At 40.1% G+C, this 17,615-nt stretch overlaps 1 protein-coding gene across 4 annotated transcripts in view; it reads left to right on the top strand.

Annotated features, from left to right (window-relative positions):
• The window catches only part of NRIP1 (nuclear receptor interacting protein 1), a 72,425-nt gene extending 55,551 nt beyond the window's left edge, over positions 1–16,874 (top strand). For all 4 annotated transcript variants that reach the window (XM_056487097.1, XM_056487079.1, XM_056487086.1 and 1 more), the window contains one exon: positions 8,138–16,874. In XM_056487097.1, coding sequence (XP_056343072.1) covers positions 8,493–11,981 — 3,489 coding nt within the window. In that variant the 5' untranslated portion in view covers positions 8,138–8,492 and the 3' untranslated portion in view covers positions 11,982–16,874. The remainder of the gene's footprint in view (positions 1–8,137) is intronic.
• The last annotated feature ends 741 nt before the right edge of the window (positions 16,875–17,615 follow it).

Here is a 17,615-nt window from a genome sequence, read left to right as displayed (position 1 = left end):
AGAGTGCCTTTCATTCATAACCATGAGATGCTTGGTCCCAAGTGAAACATAGCTATTACTGTCAATAAAATACTGTGCATTACTTTTAGTCCTTTGTTGCACTTTGACATCTGAAACCAATTCTTGGTTAAAATAACATAAAGTGACTTAACATATGCCAAACCACCTAACATGGTTATTCCAAGAAATACACCGTTTTAGTGCACTGCTATCAATAAATGCCTGTATCTTTAGATCCCTCCAACAAGCAGAAGGTCAGAGTTGTGTGGAAATGCATTATCTGCATGCATTGATCATAACTCAAAAGCATGATGTCCAGGAGAGGACATTGATTTCTTCACTGTATATTAATCACATTTCATTCTTGGGGAGTTGATGTAGAGTTTACTGCATAATCAGTGATCTGGTTTTGTAGGTGTCAGAGGGAATGGAAATCTGGTTGAATTTAATTGCTTATTTATAGGCAAGTGGTTTACCAAACATTGGAAAGGTGCAATCTCTGTCCATTCTGTTGTATATTGTCCTCTTCTGTTCTGAAAATAAATCTTTGTATAGATTTTTGTATGTTTTTTTTTTTTGCTCTTGGTTTCTTGAATAAGAAGACTCAACTAACCTAAAGTGTTTCTGCTCACTGTATTTCTGAGCTTTTACCAACATCCTTTCCCAGGTTAGTTGGGATTCAGTGGCACATGCTATTTCTGGATCCCTGTCCTTAATGGATGTGTGGTGGGGGTGTAACTCTGCATTATCTTTTTGTTTTTGCCCTTTTTATCTTCTTCAGCAGCAGAAGAACCATTGAGCAGTGACTGATGGGACAGGTTTAGGTGTCAAATACTTGCTTCCTTCACAGGTGGTGTTTGTAAATTGAATGTCTGTTCTTCCTCATTCCTTATGATTAGCAAAGACTTGGCAGAGAATGTGTTTCTAAGTTCATGCCTAGAGTGTTAGCAGACCATAATCAAAAGTGAACTAAAAGATGTGCTTTGCCAGTACCATTAGAGAAAAAAAAAAAAATATTCCTCCAGTAGTATTTGTAGTGAATTGTAAGTTACATGAACAATATGGGGTATTCTGCATCTGGGAGTGATCATTTCTGTGGTGCTCTGTTCTTGTACCTGTTAGAGGAAGAAGTACCTAAGGTAGGCTGTTTGAAGAGTGTCACAGCACAAAAAATGGCCACACGTGTCCTGAACTGTGCAGAACTTTCCAGCAGGAGGTTTTGACGTGCAGACCAGATTTGGATTAAGCTGTGTATGGTGCTTAAGTGTACTTGTAAACCTTGGAGAGCTGCTACTAAGGCTTTCACAAACTCAGCTTTCAAGGCAATTGTCTGCTCCCTAATTCCTCCTTCTCAAGTACTTCATCTCTTGGGAGTTTCATTGCGTTTGGGGTGGTGTAGGATGAGGGATTTTTTTTTATTTTTTATTTCTCAGGTAGGGTTTTGGTTGGTTTGGCTTTTTGTTAGGGCTTCTTTTTTTTTTCTTATTTTCAATTTATTTCCCCTTCCTTATGGGTATCTTTATGAAATAAGATACAAAAATATACAAAAAGATACAAAAAAACTTAGGGAGAAATGTCTGTGGCTTTCTGCAAGCTGTGCACCACGGTCTGGAAGATGTGGCTGAGATGGGCTGAGCGCCAGCATTGGATGAGTCTCAGCATAGCCAGCAGTGCTCAGAATTTGGGTTTTCCACGTGGCAATGCTTTGCCACAGAGTTTGAAGTGTTCTGACTTTGTGTCTCTCCTGGCAGGGTGCTCAGGATTGCTCAGGGTGTTCCTGACACTTCCACACCTTTCAGCACACGCTGGAAATGTTGTGTTCCCCCTCCATAAATATTGCATACCATCCCAAAGCTCCTGGTTGTCATGGGGTGGTGTTCCATGGTCTGAGTGACTCACAGATTCCCGGACTGGAGAATCCCATGGGAAATCTGAGGAGTGGAGGGACACTTGAGATGAGGTGACTGAATCCCCCTTTCCACACCCCAAATGGAACGTGTAGGAACAGCCTCTCCTTCCTTATGTGCCTCTGGCACCACTATTAACAGCAGTAGTCAGCATTTACATTTTAGGGTCTCTGAAAAGCTGAAATAAATCTTAATAGTCTCTACCACGAGAACAGTTGGGTTTTTTTCTTCCCCACTCAGGTTTGCTAACATTTCAGTCCAGTGGTCTGTCAGTTCTTATTCTCAGAGGGAAAACTGTGTCTTGTGCCTGCTGTGCTCTTGGTTCTGTGTTTTTGTAGATTTTGTGTGACTTAAACACTTCTCACTACTCAGGGTTTGTGCACTTTTGTAAAAGAGTAAATTTTGCATCATTTTGTGCTGTTTCATCATCTGTCATGGAATTGGCTTGCTCTAGTATTTTTCAAAAACTTACTAACTGAAACTGCTAAAATAATCAGAAGGTTTTGATGAGGCTGGTTTGGGTCTACACACCCCATCCCCATAGTGAAGAAAGCAGCTCTTTCTGTCATCCAAAACTTAAAGTGAGGCCAGGGCTGGGCTTGGCAGCACACAGCTTAGCAAAACACAGGGGAAAAGGCTTTTCCTTTCCTGTGCTCGTGCAGAATTTGGCCATGGAGCCGTGGCTGCTGCTAATCCTGCATTATCCAAGGGGTGTTCCGCAGAGGGAGCGATGCTGCTCCGTGTGCTCCGTGCCAGCCTGCAGGGAACAGCCCCAGCTCAGGATGGGAATGCCAGCTCTGCTGGGCTCCAAGGCAAGGGAGCCTCTGCAGAATTCCTGGCAGCAGCAGGAGCAACACGATTCCTCATCTGCCCTCTCCTGACTGAGCTGCCTGAAAGGGATAGGCTATCCTTCCCATGTTTAAAATGTCTTTTGGAGTCAGTCAGCAAGCCTAGGAGGAGTGAATAATGTGCCAGGCTCCTGGGAAGGAGCTTATTTTTGCTTTCTCAAACTGATACCCTACAGTTGTAGAAGAGGAGCCTGATTTATTTTATTTAAATTAATTAGTTGTACAAAAAGGCTTCTGGATTCCCAAGTTCTTTTGAGTGCAGCTGTGGAAGAATTCACCCACTTATTGCTGAGTTTTGCTCCCCCATCTGATCATTTCTGCCTTTTTTTTTTTTTTTTTTTTTTTTTTTTTTTTTTTTTTTTTTTTTTTTTTCCAAACTACATTTGCAAAGAGAACCTTCAAGATGTCTTGGCTGCCTGAATCAAAACTGTGGAGAGGTCTCAGCTGCTCCATTCATCTGAACAGATTTGTGACACAAGTAAAGCGTGGATTTGGGGAAGCAAAGCACTCAAATACTTTATTCTCTTAAAGCACGTGCTTAAGTATCACTGAAGTACCTGCTCGTTTGTGCAGCTCTGTGCATTTGGTACAGGGTTGTTTTGCTGCTCAGAACCTTTGCAAAAAAAAAACAACTAAAGACTGAAGTGCTTTTACCAGCACTCTGAAAGCATCCTTCCTGCTGAAGTCAAAGGTGTGCAAATCGAGCTTAGTAACTAAGTAATTCTGGGACAATAAGTCTCCGTTACCCACACTCATTCTTAGTTCACTGCAAGATTCTGCTGCAATACCCAGTGCATCTAGGAATTCTTTTTGAGGACCTAATTTCATTGTGTTCTTTAGCATTTCACTGCAGGCAGCCATAAGGATGGGGAATCATTTAAAATCCTGTGTTTTAGGTACTTACTCAGCTCTGGTACTGGAGCTGCTGAGTAACACACAGCCTTTAATATATTTATCCTCAATTATTTTCTGAAGTTCCATCTATTATTATTCCATCTGGGAAAACAGGGTGCAGAGAAGGTAAAACCAGAAGTCAGCCAGCCTGTCTGCAGCACAGTGAGTAATTGGACCCCTGGATCCCAAGCTGCCACTGTAATCACTGTAGTGCATTCCTCAAATCTGTAATAATTAAAATGACAGTCTGAGCCATTGGCTGATGTGGTGGGTTGGAGCCTTTACACTTGGGAATATGAGAATGGGAAGTCAGTGAAGCTAGTAAGAGACTTTTTCTGGCTCTTCCAGTAGTAGCTGAGCATTAGAACACCAAATATATTAAATAACTGAAGATTTTTATTTCACAGACCAGTTTGATTTTAGCTTTACGATGCATGTTTTGATTCATCTCTACTTAAAAATGGAACGTAAAATTGCTACGGGAGTTTAATTGTCATGGAAGTACTCTGAAACTGTAGTTAATAAAAATGTTTTATCTGTGTGAACATATACTAGTCTCAGCCTCTTAATCATTCTAACAATGTACACGAGTTTGGGTAATGTGTATTCTAACAAATGTTCATATGGGCAATCTGCTAGCCATTGCCAGTTTCCTAAATGAATACTTTAATGATTTCTGTGGATTTTTTTCCTATTATACTGAATTGAGACTGCCGAAGACACCTTGGTAATACCAAGTTTTTTGAATTGCCTGATAGATTATGTAACCCTCATACTCAAATAATACTAGTCTAATGTTTTTAATTTACTGTAGCTCTCTGTTCCATTTAGCAAAAGGATTTAACTGGAAATGCTCATCTGGATTATTGGAAAAATATCTTACCAATGTGATTTTGGTAGTCAAATTGTGAACTATCTATAATTTCTTAAAGAGCAGGAACCCCATATCTAATGGTGAACTAAAAGTCTTCTGTTTGCTTAGTCTCCAGTTAGGTTTTGCAGTTGAGATTTTCATTCATTCAAAGAATTTCTTAAAAATCAAAACCAAATATTCAGGAGCAAAAAGCAATTGGTTCTGTTGTGCTTGAACATATTAGAAGCTGTGTTGTCAGATTTCATTATCTTTTACAGCAGTAATATTTTATGATAAGCAAAGGATCTTAAAGTTTGTTGTTACTATTCCTTTAAAATCTTTGTGGTGGATAAATATATTTGTAGTTTGCAAACAAAGAAAAACTTTAAGAACTGCAAAAGTGGAATTAATACTCTGGAAGTATGTAGTACAGTGAACATTTTAATATTCCCTTATTTTCCCTATACTGCCTGTAGTTTCTCCTTAGGCACATTTTAAAAGGCTGAAGAACTGATTTCTCATAGTGTGCTTCACTTGGGGAGTGTCTCACCAGGTTACAGCATTTGTGCTGTGGATTCTGCTGCTGCTTTAATTTTGTCTGGGTAAACATGGCTTAATGAGCTGTAATCAGTGGGTGCTCCTGGAGGTTCTGCACAACAATTGGGTTGTTTATTTCACATGGTACAGAAGTCTGGGAGAAGATGGTAGTAGTGACAAAAAAAGAGTGCATTTAGAGTAGTTGTGGTCAGAAAAGCATGTTAATTTGCCAATTTACTTTGTCATAGTAATTAAATGCAATGTTTACGTCTAGAGATTTGTAGATCTTAGCAGTTGCTTCAGCCCTTACTGGGAAATAAGAAATCTGTTGCTATATGACTTCTTTCTCTTTCTTCTGCATTTTCTTTTGACTTTTTTTTTTCTTTTTTGTTACCCCTGCTCTGATAATTTCTTAAATATTTAATTTCAAGAAAGAATATTAACATTTCAGTGGTTCTTAGGAAGTTCTTTTGTACAGTCTGTAGGTATTTAGAAGATAGTTAAATGATTGCCTTGGTGTCCTGCTGAACATTAATTTCCAAAGCTGGTTTGGATTTGGCATGCCTACACCTCAGATGGACATAGTCATGTGAGATTTTAACACTGTAATACCTCTTACAGCACTAGATCAATAGAGGCTTGTTAAAAGGATTGCTGATGTCCTGTTCTAATGTGTGAAGTGCTTTCCAGATTTCATTCTCTCTTTAAAGAAGCTTCTTTGCAGCAACCTGGTTTCATTAAATTTATCAGTATTTTGCTAGCACTGGGTAATTAAAATAAAATAAAAAAAGAAAAAGGTGGCAAAACACTTTTTAGAGTAGTTATTGTATATAAACTGTACTGGCTGCAAGTGTCATCTGCTGCTAGAAGCTTTTGGAGTACCTGAGGGATTTGCATAAATGCATTTTCTTTTTTTGAATTACTCAAAGATGTAGTGAGTAAGGTTGTACTGAATATTGGCTTAATGGTGCATTTGTTTGGGACTCTATCTTAAAAGTCACCTATAAGCCTTGCTTTTACCAGATAGCCAGAAATCCTGACAGAATTTCACTTTTATTGTCTTAAATGCAATGCATAGGGTATCAAGTGCCATGTTAATAACAGTGTACTGTCAGCTTCATTAATGTTTGAAACATGAAAATTTGGTTTTCATAAACAGATAAACAGTTTAATTTTGGAAGCTGAAAAAACAAATTCTCCAGATAAAGTGCATTCCCAAATGTTTGAGGAAATTAGTCTAATTGCTTCTGGATATTTGATATTTTCATTGGAAATCTTGTTTTGGTTTTTTTTTAGGGATTTGTTATTTGTGATTTTTATGCTGTTTTTGGGTTGAAACTCTGCAAAAGCCCACCCAGAGGTACAGAGGTTTTTGAAGTAACAGTAAGATGATCAATAGTTTCAGTTAGCTGAATCCACATTTAAGTTGTTTCATGTTGAAGGAACACTGTCTTCTACAGTTAATTATGTAAATGATAGTTAATGTGGAAATGTATTTCTGGGAGAAGTACTGAGACCTCAATAATAACTAACAGCTTTGCATTTGATATTTAAATGCATGAATATATACATATACACTGCAGTGCATTGCTGGTTAGATTTTTTTGTTTGCATTTGTTTTGGGTAATGTTTTTTCCTTTAAGATAGCTCCATTTTTAAAGTTTTTCTAGATGACTTAAAACCAAATAAGGGAATATTTGCCCTGGGAGATTAAGGACGGTTAACATTACAGCTATTTAGTAGTTCTTATTCTTTACATTTTTAAGATCTGATTATTTTCTGACTTCTAGCTGCCTGTAGGTGTTGAATTAAAATCTTGCCTCTGGGAAATCAATCATAAAATATTCATTCACTTTAAGGAGGCAAGGATTTCATCTGTGTACATCCTTTTTAAACTTGTAAATACAAGTTTTCAATGGAGTTTTAGCCTGTGAAAGCAAATTGCAGAGTTCAGTATGCAGAAGGACACTTACCTTTGCTCATGTTGAATATTTATGTCAGTTTAGTACTGAATGAGTGAAGGAGGATGCATGTGTGGTGTAATGATCTCATTATTGAGCTGTGGTGACTGAAATGTTCCTGCTGCCATTGACCCAACGCTGTAAGGGAAACTGAAGGGATGCATCCAGCACAAGAACCATTGCTGGGCACTTAAAACAGCTTTTTATTCCACACTGCCCCATCCAAGGAAGTATTTAGTAGAGATATTATACACTCTTGAAGAATAACAAGACTTAAGGGAAGAACTGGTTTGGTTTGGTTTTGCCATTGTATGTTTCATGTATAGAAGGAACTTAAAGGTGAAAATCCTCCAGGGAAGGGAGGATTTTGATGCCAGGATTTATGTTGCATCAGGAGCATAAGCAACCTTTTCCCCACTCTTATCACATGATTGTTCAAGTGATTTGTGGTGTTTGGGTGTTGTAAGATTTCACCCCTGTTGTGTTACCATACTGGATTTTGCATTGGTGCATAGTCCTGGGCAGCGCTAACAACTTTGTCCTTTCAGCAGTATCATCCACCTGCCAGACAAAAATGTACTCATATATATATGATGCTGTCTATTTTGTTATTTGAAAACATGTGCAATGTGAAACTAAACATTTGCTTTAGGCCTGCTTTTTCCTATTAGTTCAATTTAAGAGCGATTGGCTGCGTGTCCTCTTTATTTACATTTACAGAAGAAAAGTTCATGCAACTGTGAAGTAAAATTCAATAGATTTTTAAAAATCTGTGTTTAGAGTGATTCAAGATTTTCCTTTGATGTTTGCTATTCCTTATTTTTAGCTGCAGAATAGTAAAATTCAATGAGCACTTGTAGTAGCTGTGCTTATGATAAGTAAGCTTAATTTTTGCATAAAGCTTTGTCTCAGAATTGTTTTCATGAAGTTCTTTAAATTCCATGTATTTTGTCCTTTTATTTGATTTTTAGTTTCTTCTGTAATGTGTGTGTTGTTTGTGTATCCTAAATCTCTGCCTAAGACAATGCAGGGGGGGTTGGATTTGGATTTTTTTAAGTAAGTAAAAAATGTCTTATGCAATTATATATTAATCCTAAATATTTTCTTTCTGTTCTTTGTTTTGTATTTCTGACTTAGGACTTTTATGCGCTTGGTGGAGATGGAAAAGGAAGAAAAGCAAGCTGGCCTCCTGAAGAAAGAAGGCAGCAAACACTTAATGGAACTTTTTTTCTGTGAAAACATGTTTTGAGTGCTCCTAGACATCGTCCATAAGTACCCTAGATATCAGCTGATTGCTATGATTGGAAACCTGGCTCATCAAACAGTGTACACTGGGAGAAGCCTGCCTAGGATAGTACATTTTCTATTGTTTCTGAAAGTCTCTGAGGAAACACTGTAGACACCTACCTGTTATTAACTCTGCATCTTGATTGAGCAGAACTAGTCTTTGAAGTGAACAGAAACAGAGCCTTTTAGGAAACTTTTATTGAACATGACTCATGGAGAAGAGCTTGGCTCTGAGATGCACCAGGATTCTGTTGTTCTAACTTACCTAGAAGGATTACTAATGCATCAAGCAGCAGGAGGCTCAGGTACTGCAGTTGACAAAAAGTCCACTGGGCATAGTGGGGAGGATCAAAACTTTAAGATTTCAGGAAATATATTTCCCAGCTGTCAGAGTAATGGTCCAGTCCTTAACACAAGTACATATCGGGGCTCTGGCATGCTGCACCTCAAAAAAGCAAGACTGTTGCAGTCTTCAGAAGACTGGAATGCAGCAAAGAGAAGGCGCTTGTCTGATTCCATTGTGGATTTAGATGGAAAAAAGGAAGCTTTGTTGGCTGGCATGGTTGAAAATGTGCCTAAAGGCAAACAGGATAGCACATTACTTGCCTCTTTGCTTCAGTCATTCAGCTCTAGGCTGCAGAGTGTTGCTCTGTCACAGCAGATTAGGCAGAGTCTTAAGGAGCAGGGCTATTCTCTTAGCCATGATTCTTTACAAGTGGAGAAAGATTTAAGGTGCTACGGTGTTGCATCCAGCCACCTGAAGACTCTGCTGAAGAAGAGCAAAGCGAAGGAGCAGAAGCTGGACAGCAGCCTGCCTGACATCAGCAAGAGCCTGCCCAAGGAGAGGTTTATCGAGTCTCCTCACGCGGCGCAGAGCGGCCCCAAGGTGCTGAACGAGCCCCTGTCGTGCGCTGCGAGGCTGCAGGCTGTTGCAAGCATGGTGGAGAAGCGGTCCAGTCCTGCTGCTTCGCCCAAGCCCAGCGTGGCGTGCAGCCAGCTGGCTCTGCTGCTGTCCAGCGAGGCCCACCTGCAGCAGTACTCCAGGGAACATGCTCTAAAAGCACAAAGCGCCAACCAGATCGCCAGCGAGAGGCTGGCAGCGATGGCCAGGCTGCAGGAGAGCGCGCAGAAGGACGTGGGCCAGTTTGGTCTGGCCAAAGGAGCGACAAGCCATCTCAATGGTCAGGCGGGATCGTCCCCCAAAACAGTCGCTAGCAAAGGCAGTATGGCACCTTTCCAGAGCTCGGTGGGAATCATGCACTCACCTCCCAAAACTGTGGGATACAAAAGTACTGTGGAAAAGAGCAACCTGAAAACCTCTCCCAGCAACAGTCTGCTCTTGCATCTGCTGAAAAGCCAGAGCACCACCAAGCACGTGAAAGGGCGTGAGCAGAGTGAGAGAGCCAGCATTTTTGAAGACAGCAGCACACCAACAACTGTTGACGAGTATTCAGACAACAATCCCAGCTTTACAGAAGACAGCAGTGATGATGAAAGCTCCCATTCTAACTGTCTTCCTATAGACCTATCCTTTAAACAGAGGACAGATAAACCAGATGCGGGTGCGCCTGCATCACTGGATAACCTGACTCAGTCCTTGCTTCGTAACTGGGATCCAAAAGCTTCCTGTCCAGAGAACAAGGAAGAGAAAGACACTCCGAAAGCTTCTAAGCTGAATCCCCACCAGAAGGTAACACTGCTTCAGCTGTTACTTGGGCATAAGAGTGAAGAACAGGTAGACAAGAGTAACGATCCTCAGGGACCACACAGTGCAGCTGATGTGGCAAAATTCACTGTACAGACTGGGAAAAGGACTCCTGTTGCTGACAGTCCCAGTGCCAACCGAATGACTCCGTTAAGCACTCCACCCTTGCTGGCTTCTGCAAAAGCAGACTCTCCTATAAATCTCTCGCACCAGTCGCTGCCTGTCAAGCGGAGCTCGCCGCCCTTCGCCTGCAGCATCCAGCCAGACAGACTGATGAACTCTGCATCTAAACACTTGATAGACCTGTCCAAAAGCAAAGAAATTCAAGGAGCTAAGCTGAGCAGGACCGAGAGTCCCCAGAACTCCTCGGCGTTCAGTGCCAGCAAGCTGCTGCAGAACCTGGCTCAGTGCGGCATGCAGAGTTCCATGTCGAGTGAGGAACAAAGAGCTAGCAAACAGCTGCTGGCAGGGAACATGGATAAACCTGTGGGCTTGATTGATAGGTTGAACAGCCCTCTGCTTACGAATAAATTGAGTATGCATGAAGAAAATAACAAAATATTCAGTTGTCAGCCGGCACCCGCTGAACAAGGACTTCCAGGTTCGGAAATAGAAAATCTCCTTGAAAGACGCACTGTCCTTCAGCTGCTTCTGGGAACTCCCAATAAAGGTAAAAGTGAAAAGAAAGAGAGGATGCTTTTAAGAGATGAAAGTTCTCAAGAACAGACAGACAAGGCTTTGAATGAGCAAATATTGACGGTGAAAATAAAAACTGAGCCATCTGACGAATCAAATGTTCCTTATAATTCAAATGCACAACAAGTAAGAGAATGCAAGGGTAACAAATTCCAAGGGTTTGTTCATTCACTGCAGAGAAACACAGCGGCTTCTCCAGCATCTGAGGAGGTGAAATCTGAGCCTCTTTCACCTCAAGATTTCTCTTTTTCCAAAAATGGCCTGCTAAGTAGGTTGCTGAGACAGAATCAAGACAGTTACCCCGCAGATGAGCTGGACAGGAGTCACCGAAACAATGAGCTGACACACCTTGAATCCAAGAGCCTTTGCACAGTACCCAAGAAGAGGAAGCTTCATGCTGAGCCTTTGGATAGCCCATTAAAAAAGATGAAAAGTAATGTGTCTGATGCTGGAAACAATCATGCTTCTCCTACTGAGGCACTGTACGGGCCTTTGCTTAACCAGCAAGAACTGAAATTCAGCAGAAGTGATGCTGAATTTAAATATGCTGTAAGTCATGGTTCAAATAGTGAAACTGAAAATAGGAGTTGGTCTAGAGATAGTAAAGGCTTTAATGTGTTGAAACAGCTGCTTCTCTCAGAAAACTGTGAGAGAGATCTGTCACAACATAGGAATAACATACTAACAGAGGGCAAGAAAAAAGGAAACAAAACCAGTGCAACAATCAATAAACCTGAATTCACCATTTCTTCCGTAAGATCGTTGGTGGGAAGCCCTGTGCAACAGAACAATTGTGTAGATCACAGAACATTTCAGTATCCTGTAGCAGTAAAAAGTCCTGCCAGCTCCCCCTTCCCAGAACATTTGGGCAGTACAGTGTCCAGACTGGAGTCTGACCAGTTTAGCATGTGTTCCATGCCCAGTGAGAAGGGGCCCATCAGATGGGTGATCACAGGCATGGACAAGAATGATTATGAGAAGGACTCTCCCAGACTGACCAAAACCAACCCAATATTGTACTACATGTTACAGAAAGGTGGCAGCTCTGCCAGCAGCCAAGAAGCACACGACAAAGAGATTTGGAATGAACCTTCATTTACCGAGAGTTCGACTCGCGTTACAGTCAAAGAGGAGTTGACATCTGATGCAGAGCTTAAAACTCCTTTTAGTAACTTGAGAAGTCCTTACAACAGCCATATGGGGAGTAACACCTCTCATCAGCATGGTGGTGTGAATGGAGAAGTGCATGGACTTCTGGAAAAAGTGCGAACAATCAAAAAAGAGCCAGAATAAACTGCAGCCTCCTCAGTGAGTTTACAATCAGCAGTTTTGAATCTTTGTTTAAAAAAAAAAAAAAAAAAAGAAAAAAGAAAAATGAGTACGAACATGACTACTGTATAAATTGAGCATGATTTAAAAAAAAAAAAAGCATGGTCTAATTGAAACATGTTTTCATTTGATAAACTTTTTATTTTTCTGGTGATGTTATTTAAAATACATGTAGATAAAATTTGCTTTACAGTAGATTGTCACAAGGAAACTAGAAGGGTTGTAATTTGTACAAGACATTTCTGTATGTATCAGATTAAGTTATGAGTACTCTTTGATCAGAGTCTTATTTGGATCTGCAAGCTTTTGGTATAACATAAAGTGTAAGCCTAGGTGGTGGTAATGCTGCGTTTCCTCCCTCCCTGTAAAATAATCCTTATTTTTTTGAAGCCTGAGCATAGAGAAAGTGTACTTTTTTTTTTTTTAATGTTTTAATATGTTTTGTGAAATTTTGAGAATAACTTTTAAGAAATGGAGCAGTCCGTCCAAGGTATTAGCTCATCATATTGGAAAACCTGCATCAGTGTTAATAATTGAAGTGCACTGAAATGTATTTTTTAGTGCTTCCAAAATTTGTATTGTTATTTTTAAATCTTGTTTGTGGTCCTGCCAGAATAGTGGTGTAAAATCTATTTTTCTTCCTTGCCCTGCTCTCAACAAATGCCTTCCTCAGAATTCTTAGCCATAGTTATGAGTTACTAGTTAGAATTAAGGGTTTTTTCTAGGTTTTTATAAAAAAGGCAGATTTTCATAGGCCATGCAAGTACTGCATGAGTCCTTTTGTCGGCACATTCCTGTCACTTCCCTGCCTAGAAGGGGAAAGCCAAAATGCCTCTGGGAGCAGTGTGATTGAGAAGGCTTAGGACATGAATTCAGTGAGGAAAATGCTGGAAAGCTTGTGAAGGGGGTGAGCGGAATTGTCAGTTCAGCACCATCCTGCTTCCCTGTGGAGGAATACCAGCTGCACTAAAGCAGCACATCTCACTCAAAGATGGAATAGGATTTTAATGAAAAATGTGTTGGCCTGTTCCTACAGCGAGGGAAAAGAATCTATAATCTGCCAATATTTATTACTCTCTGAGCAGCTGATCCATGCTTTAATGCACTACCCTTTCACTGCAGAAAATCTGGCTTTAGAATAATTTTCCAGGTAGCACTGAGGATAAAACTGTGGTTTTGTCATGTTCTGTAATGGATAGTGGGATATGTCTGAGAAATCCTTCCCTGCCCTTTTCCTCAATCCCCACCTGTGCTGTGATTTGTAACATCTGGCAATATCAGCCTGAGATGGGAGGAACTGAAAATTGCAGTCAGAGCTGAGACACCTTAAAAGAATTGCTGGCTGGGGAAGAGTCTCTTGGCTCTGCTTTCCCGTTAGCACTGTCAGTGTTAACTCCATTTGCAGCCCTTATTTCTCTGGGGAGAGGAAGAGGACAAAATCCAGTTCTTCTAAAATATATGAATTACTGGCAAGCAGTTTTGCTGAACTTTTTACTCCCCTTTAAAAAAAAAAAAGTTCTCTGTGGCTTCTTGATTTCACTGATAATCCTCTCAGCCATCAGCAAGCAGCTAAGCAGTTGGCTTGCACAGTTAATGAAAGCTGCACTCTGGTTTAATTTTGTCTGTTTTCCCCATGGTGAGCGTTGACATGACAAAACTGCTGTTTCTGTCCATCTCCTGTCTGCACAGCAGGCATGAGTGATGGGGCATTTTGCTCTTTTCCCTCTGGTTTGGTTTCAGACATCCTTTTCCCACACTCCTGGCTTGCTGGGACAGAGCAAGCTGTCCCCCTCTTGTCCCTGTCCCCATCCTGAGATCACTTCCTCCTCTTTCCACTTCAGTTCCTACTGAAAGGGACTTCTATCTGAAGCTGGAAAATGCACCACTATTCTGTTTTGCCTCCCTCTGGGCGATACCTTCTTTTAGGGAACACAAATATTTGGCAGTATCTGGTATAAAACATTCCCCCTGGTTTTTATGAGAAATAACAGAGCAATTAAAGATATATTTTTATGTTATTTCGGTGAAGCATAATATATTAATGGGCTGTACAAAGAAGATTTATATTTTAAAACCTTCACGCAAATCTAATATCATTTTAAATGTCATTGTCTGAAGTCTAATATAAAAATAAAATTTTGTTTGTCTTTAATATTACATTTATAAGTGGCCCAATGACAATTCAGATGTCTCATAGAATAATCGTTAATGAGATAAAGTATATTTTGGATTGACAGTGGAACTGAATTCTTTTTATATGAGTCAACCCAGCAGAAATATTAAAAAGATGGTATTTGTTCCATCCATTAAATGTCTTTTAAAGTCTTAATTGATTATTTTTCTTGAAACAATGTGTATATAGGTAGGAAATATATACAATATAGAGTAATAGATGGTCCCCAGATTAAATACAGGGCTATAATTTGCTTGAAGAACTCCACAGAAAAATTCAGTTTGGGAGGATGTGGAATTACCTGGTTGAAAACACTTCTCCAAAGTCCAGTTGAGATAAAGAGTAGGGAAGAGATTCTGACCCTAACAAACAATAATACTGGAATCGAGCAATGTGCTGACCTTTGTATTTATTCTAGGGTAGTCTATTGTTATAATATATACTTTTGAACATTTAGTTTTGGAAGTTTTATAAAACATTTAAGTTAAAATGTTAACAGTTTGACCAGTTAAGGATTTAGCTTTCTTTTTAATTGATGTTAATGAAAAGGTATTGCCATTCTCACAGACGTCAGTAAACTCTAATATACAATGATTTAAGTTTGGGACATGGTGTTCATGGAAGAATCTCTTGTAGACATTGCAATCTCAAACAGCAGGTAACAAGGCTGAGGCCCTTCAGAGAGGGCAGGGCATGCCAAGGGACTGCTCATCTGCTGAGAGGGCAGCTGTCTCCTACATGGGATTCTCCAGTATCACTGGTGTTATCCCCTCCCTAGGGAAGAGAGGTCTTCTTTGAATCTACCCCATCCACTTTTACAGCATTGACACCTTAGGACCAAAGGCTCTTTAATTATTTTTTGTCTTGTAGCATGAGTGAGCAAAAAGGAGTTGCTGTTTTTTCCCTTGGGGACTTTTCCATCAGAAAAGAGGGGTGTGGGAGCTGGGTTTGTTGCCCCAGGAGAGACTGGTAGGGCTGGCCAGTTTTCCCAAGCAGCTCTAAGATCCCTGATTTCCACCAGTCCCTGTAGATGGGATTGCCCACCAAGGTCATCTCTGGAGTAGCACTCTGTGCTCTCAGCAGCTCCTGTCTCCTCTAGGCCTTTAGGCTGTGGATTTGAAGCAAGATGAGGTCTTGGCAGCAGCAGCTGTGCAGGCAGAGTGGGGCAGGATCAGTGGTGCTGGTTGTGATCTCGCCATCAAGGGAGCAGGGAGGGAGGGCAGAGCACATCCCAGTCACAGCCAGCTGACTGCTGGGGAAGGCTGCCAGCTCTCAGAGCAGTGAGGAAGGGAGGTGGGGAATGGTCTCTATACCATGCTTAGAGGTATCTTCAGCCCCTTGGAGCTTGAACTGAGTTAACTTTGGCCCCACGTGGGGAGGGCTGGGCTGCAGAGTGCCCGTGCCTTGCTCAGGAGCAGCGCCCAGACCCGCTGGATGTGGGGATTGATCAGAGCTGCCACGCAGACACGCCTTTGCTTTCCAGAGGGAAGTGTCTGGGACTCAGATATCCAGATTCCAGTGTCTGCTCTGCCAAAGCTTGAGGAAATGACGGTGGGTAACCGCAGAATGAAAGGTGGGGGGCTGGAGGGCTTCTCTGCTGATACCACATAGCTGGGCAGCTCAGTTTGAGAAGTTTCTATGAGATCAAAAGGGAATTCAGCCATAACTTTTACTTTTCGTAGCCATTTACTCTTAGTGATGTTTTTAAATTTTTAATTTACAAATGGTTTTTAAACGAAAGAAACGAGTGGTTTAAATTTTCCCTGTTAAATGTTGGTGAAAGTATTACAGCTCTCATTGACGTCAGTGACATGATATTACCAGTTTGTTCTCTGCCACATCTTACAGAGGAGTAAACTGGTAAGTATATATTATATATATATTTATATATAATGTAAATATGTTGACTTGTTACGCCTATAATATGTTGAAATTGGTTTTTAAAAGGTGATGTAAATAGTGGTTTCCTTAATGAAAAATACATATTTTGTATTGTTCTAATGCAAAGGAAAAAAACCTTTTAATCTTTTTTGTTATGTATATTCCATGTATAAGTGTAAATATGATCACATAGGTTTTAAAACTTTTGCATGTATGTATACAGTTGCAAGTCTGGAAGAATGTATAGAAAAAATCTTTTATTTAAAGTTGTGATTACCTGCTGCATGAAAAGTGCATGGGGGACCCTGTGCATCTGTGCGTTGGCAAAAAAAAAAAAAATGTCTTAACAAGTCAGGTCAGTTCAAAACACAACAGTATTCCACTTCTGGACATGACTTCTGCTGTGGTATTTTAGCTTTGTGAAAGAATGTGCTTCAATTCAAAAGGGTCTGGAAAAAAAATGCAAATCTACTTTTAAAACATGAAGTGCTCATACAACTATAATAAGTCATGTAAGTTCAGGACTCCATTTTGCATAATTGAAATATTGTACCAGGACGATTCCATCCCTGTAAAACAAAAGATTGATTCTCATTGCCATACATAAGAATTTGGGATTTTACCACAACCAGTTTTATTGTGATGTGTCTTCAGTAATTTAACTGGTCTCATTTTTTTTTATTAGAAATTAATTTCCTCATGTGATGTCACAAAACTGTACATACTGCAGTGTGAAGTTTTTTTAAATCTTTCAGTGTTTACTTCCTGCAGAAGATTTGAATAAATGAGAAAAATGCATTGTCTTGATGGTTTTTAAATCTGCTTTATTTCATGTGTACTTTGTGTTACTGGAGTGTTAGTGGGCTCTTTGCATCCGTGCTGTTGATACAAATTTCTGACAATGAAAGTACCTCAAGGAACTTAGGCACACACAGCCTTCAGCAAGGCTTCTGACTGGAAGCTGAGAGTTGTGGAGCTGGAAATGAAACAATCTAAATCAGATTAGCAGCTTTACTTCACAAAGCTCTGTATTATGTTTTATTTAAATACCCTTCTGCTTATTAACTTGAAATCAGTGACCATAAACTGGAAACCTCTAAATGGGAATTCTCATGTGAAAATAATTTTGAATGTTAAAACATTGTTCAGGTCCCTTGTGCAGGGCAGAAACATCTGCTTTCCCACTAAATCTACTTTGGTTCATGTCACAAAGAAGAATTCAGTTTCTTCTATTTATGTTCTTAAGTAAGTATGTAGAATAAGTGAACACAGTTATTTGCCCATGAAGCCCACACAAAGGTTTAACAGTGCACTTCCATCATATTTTGGAATTTTTAAGACAGCTTATGACATTAGTGCAAATGATGGATTGCAGCATTAGTGCAAGTGCTGTTTCTCCAGAAAATTTTTCTTCTAGGGTGTCCAGACAGTGTCTGGAACTGTACAGTTGCAAGCAAGCACATAGGATAGGTCATGGCTGTCTTGGGTAACACCAACAGCTCTTTTCATGAATCATCCCACACTTCTGGTCTCATCAGTAACTT

This window comes from Oenanthe melanoleuca, chromosome 1 (assembly GCF_029582105.1).
Source record: "Oenanthe melanoleuca isolate GR-GAL-2019-014 chromosome 1, OMel1.0, whole genome shotgun sequence".
NCBI lineage: Eukaryota > Metazoa > Chordata > Aves > Passeriformes > Muscicapidae > Oenanthe > Oenanthe melanoleuca.
Note: the sequence above shows the minus strand (reverse complement) of the source record. Positions and strands in the feature narration are given on the sequence as shown.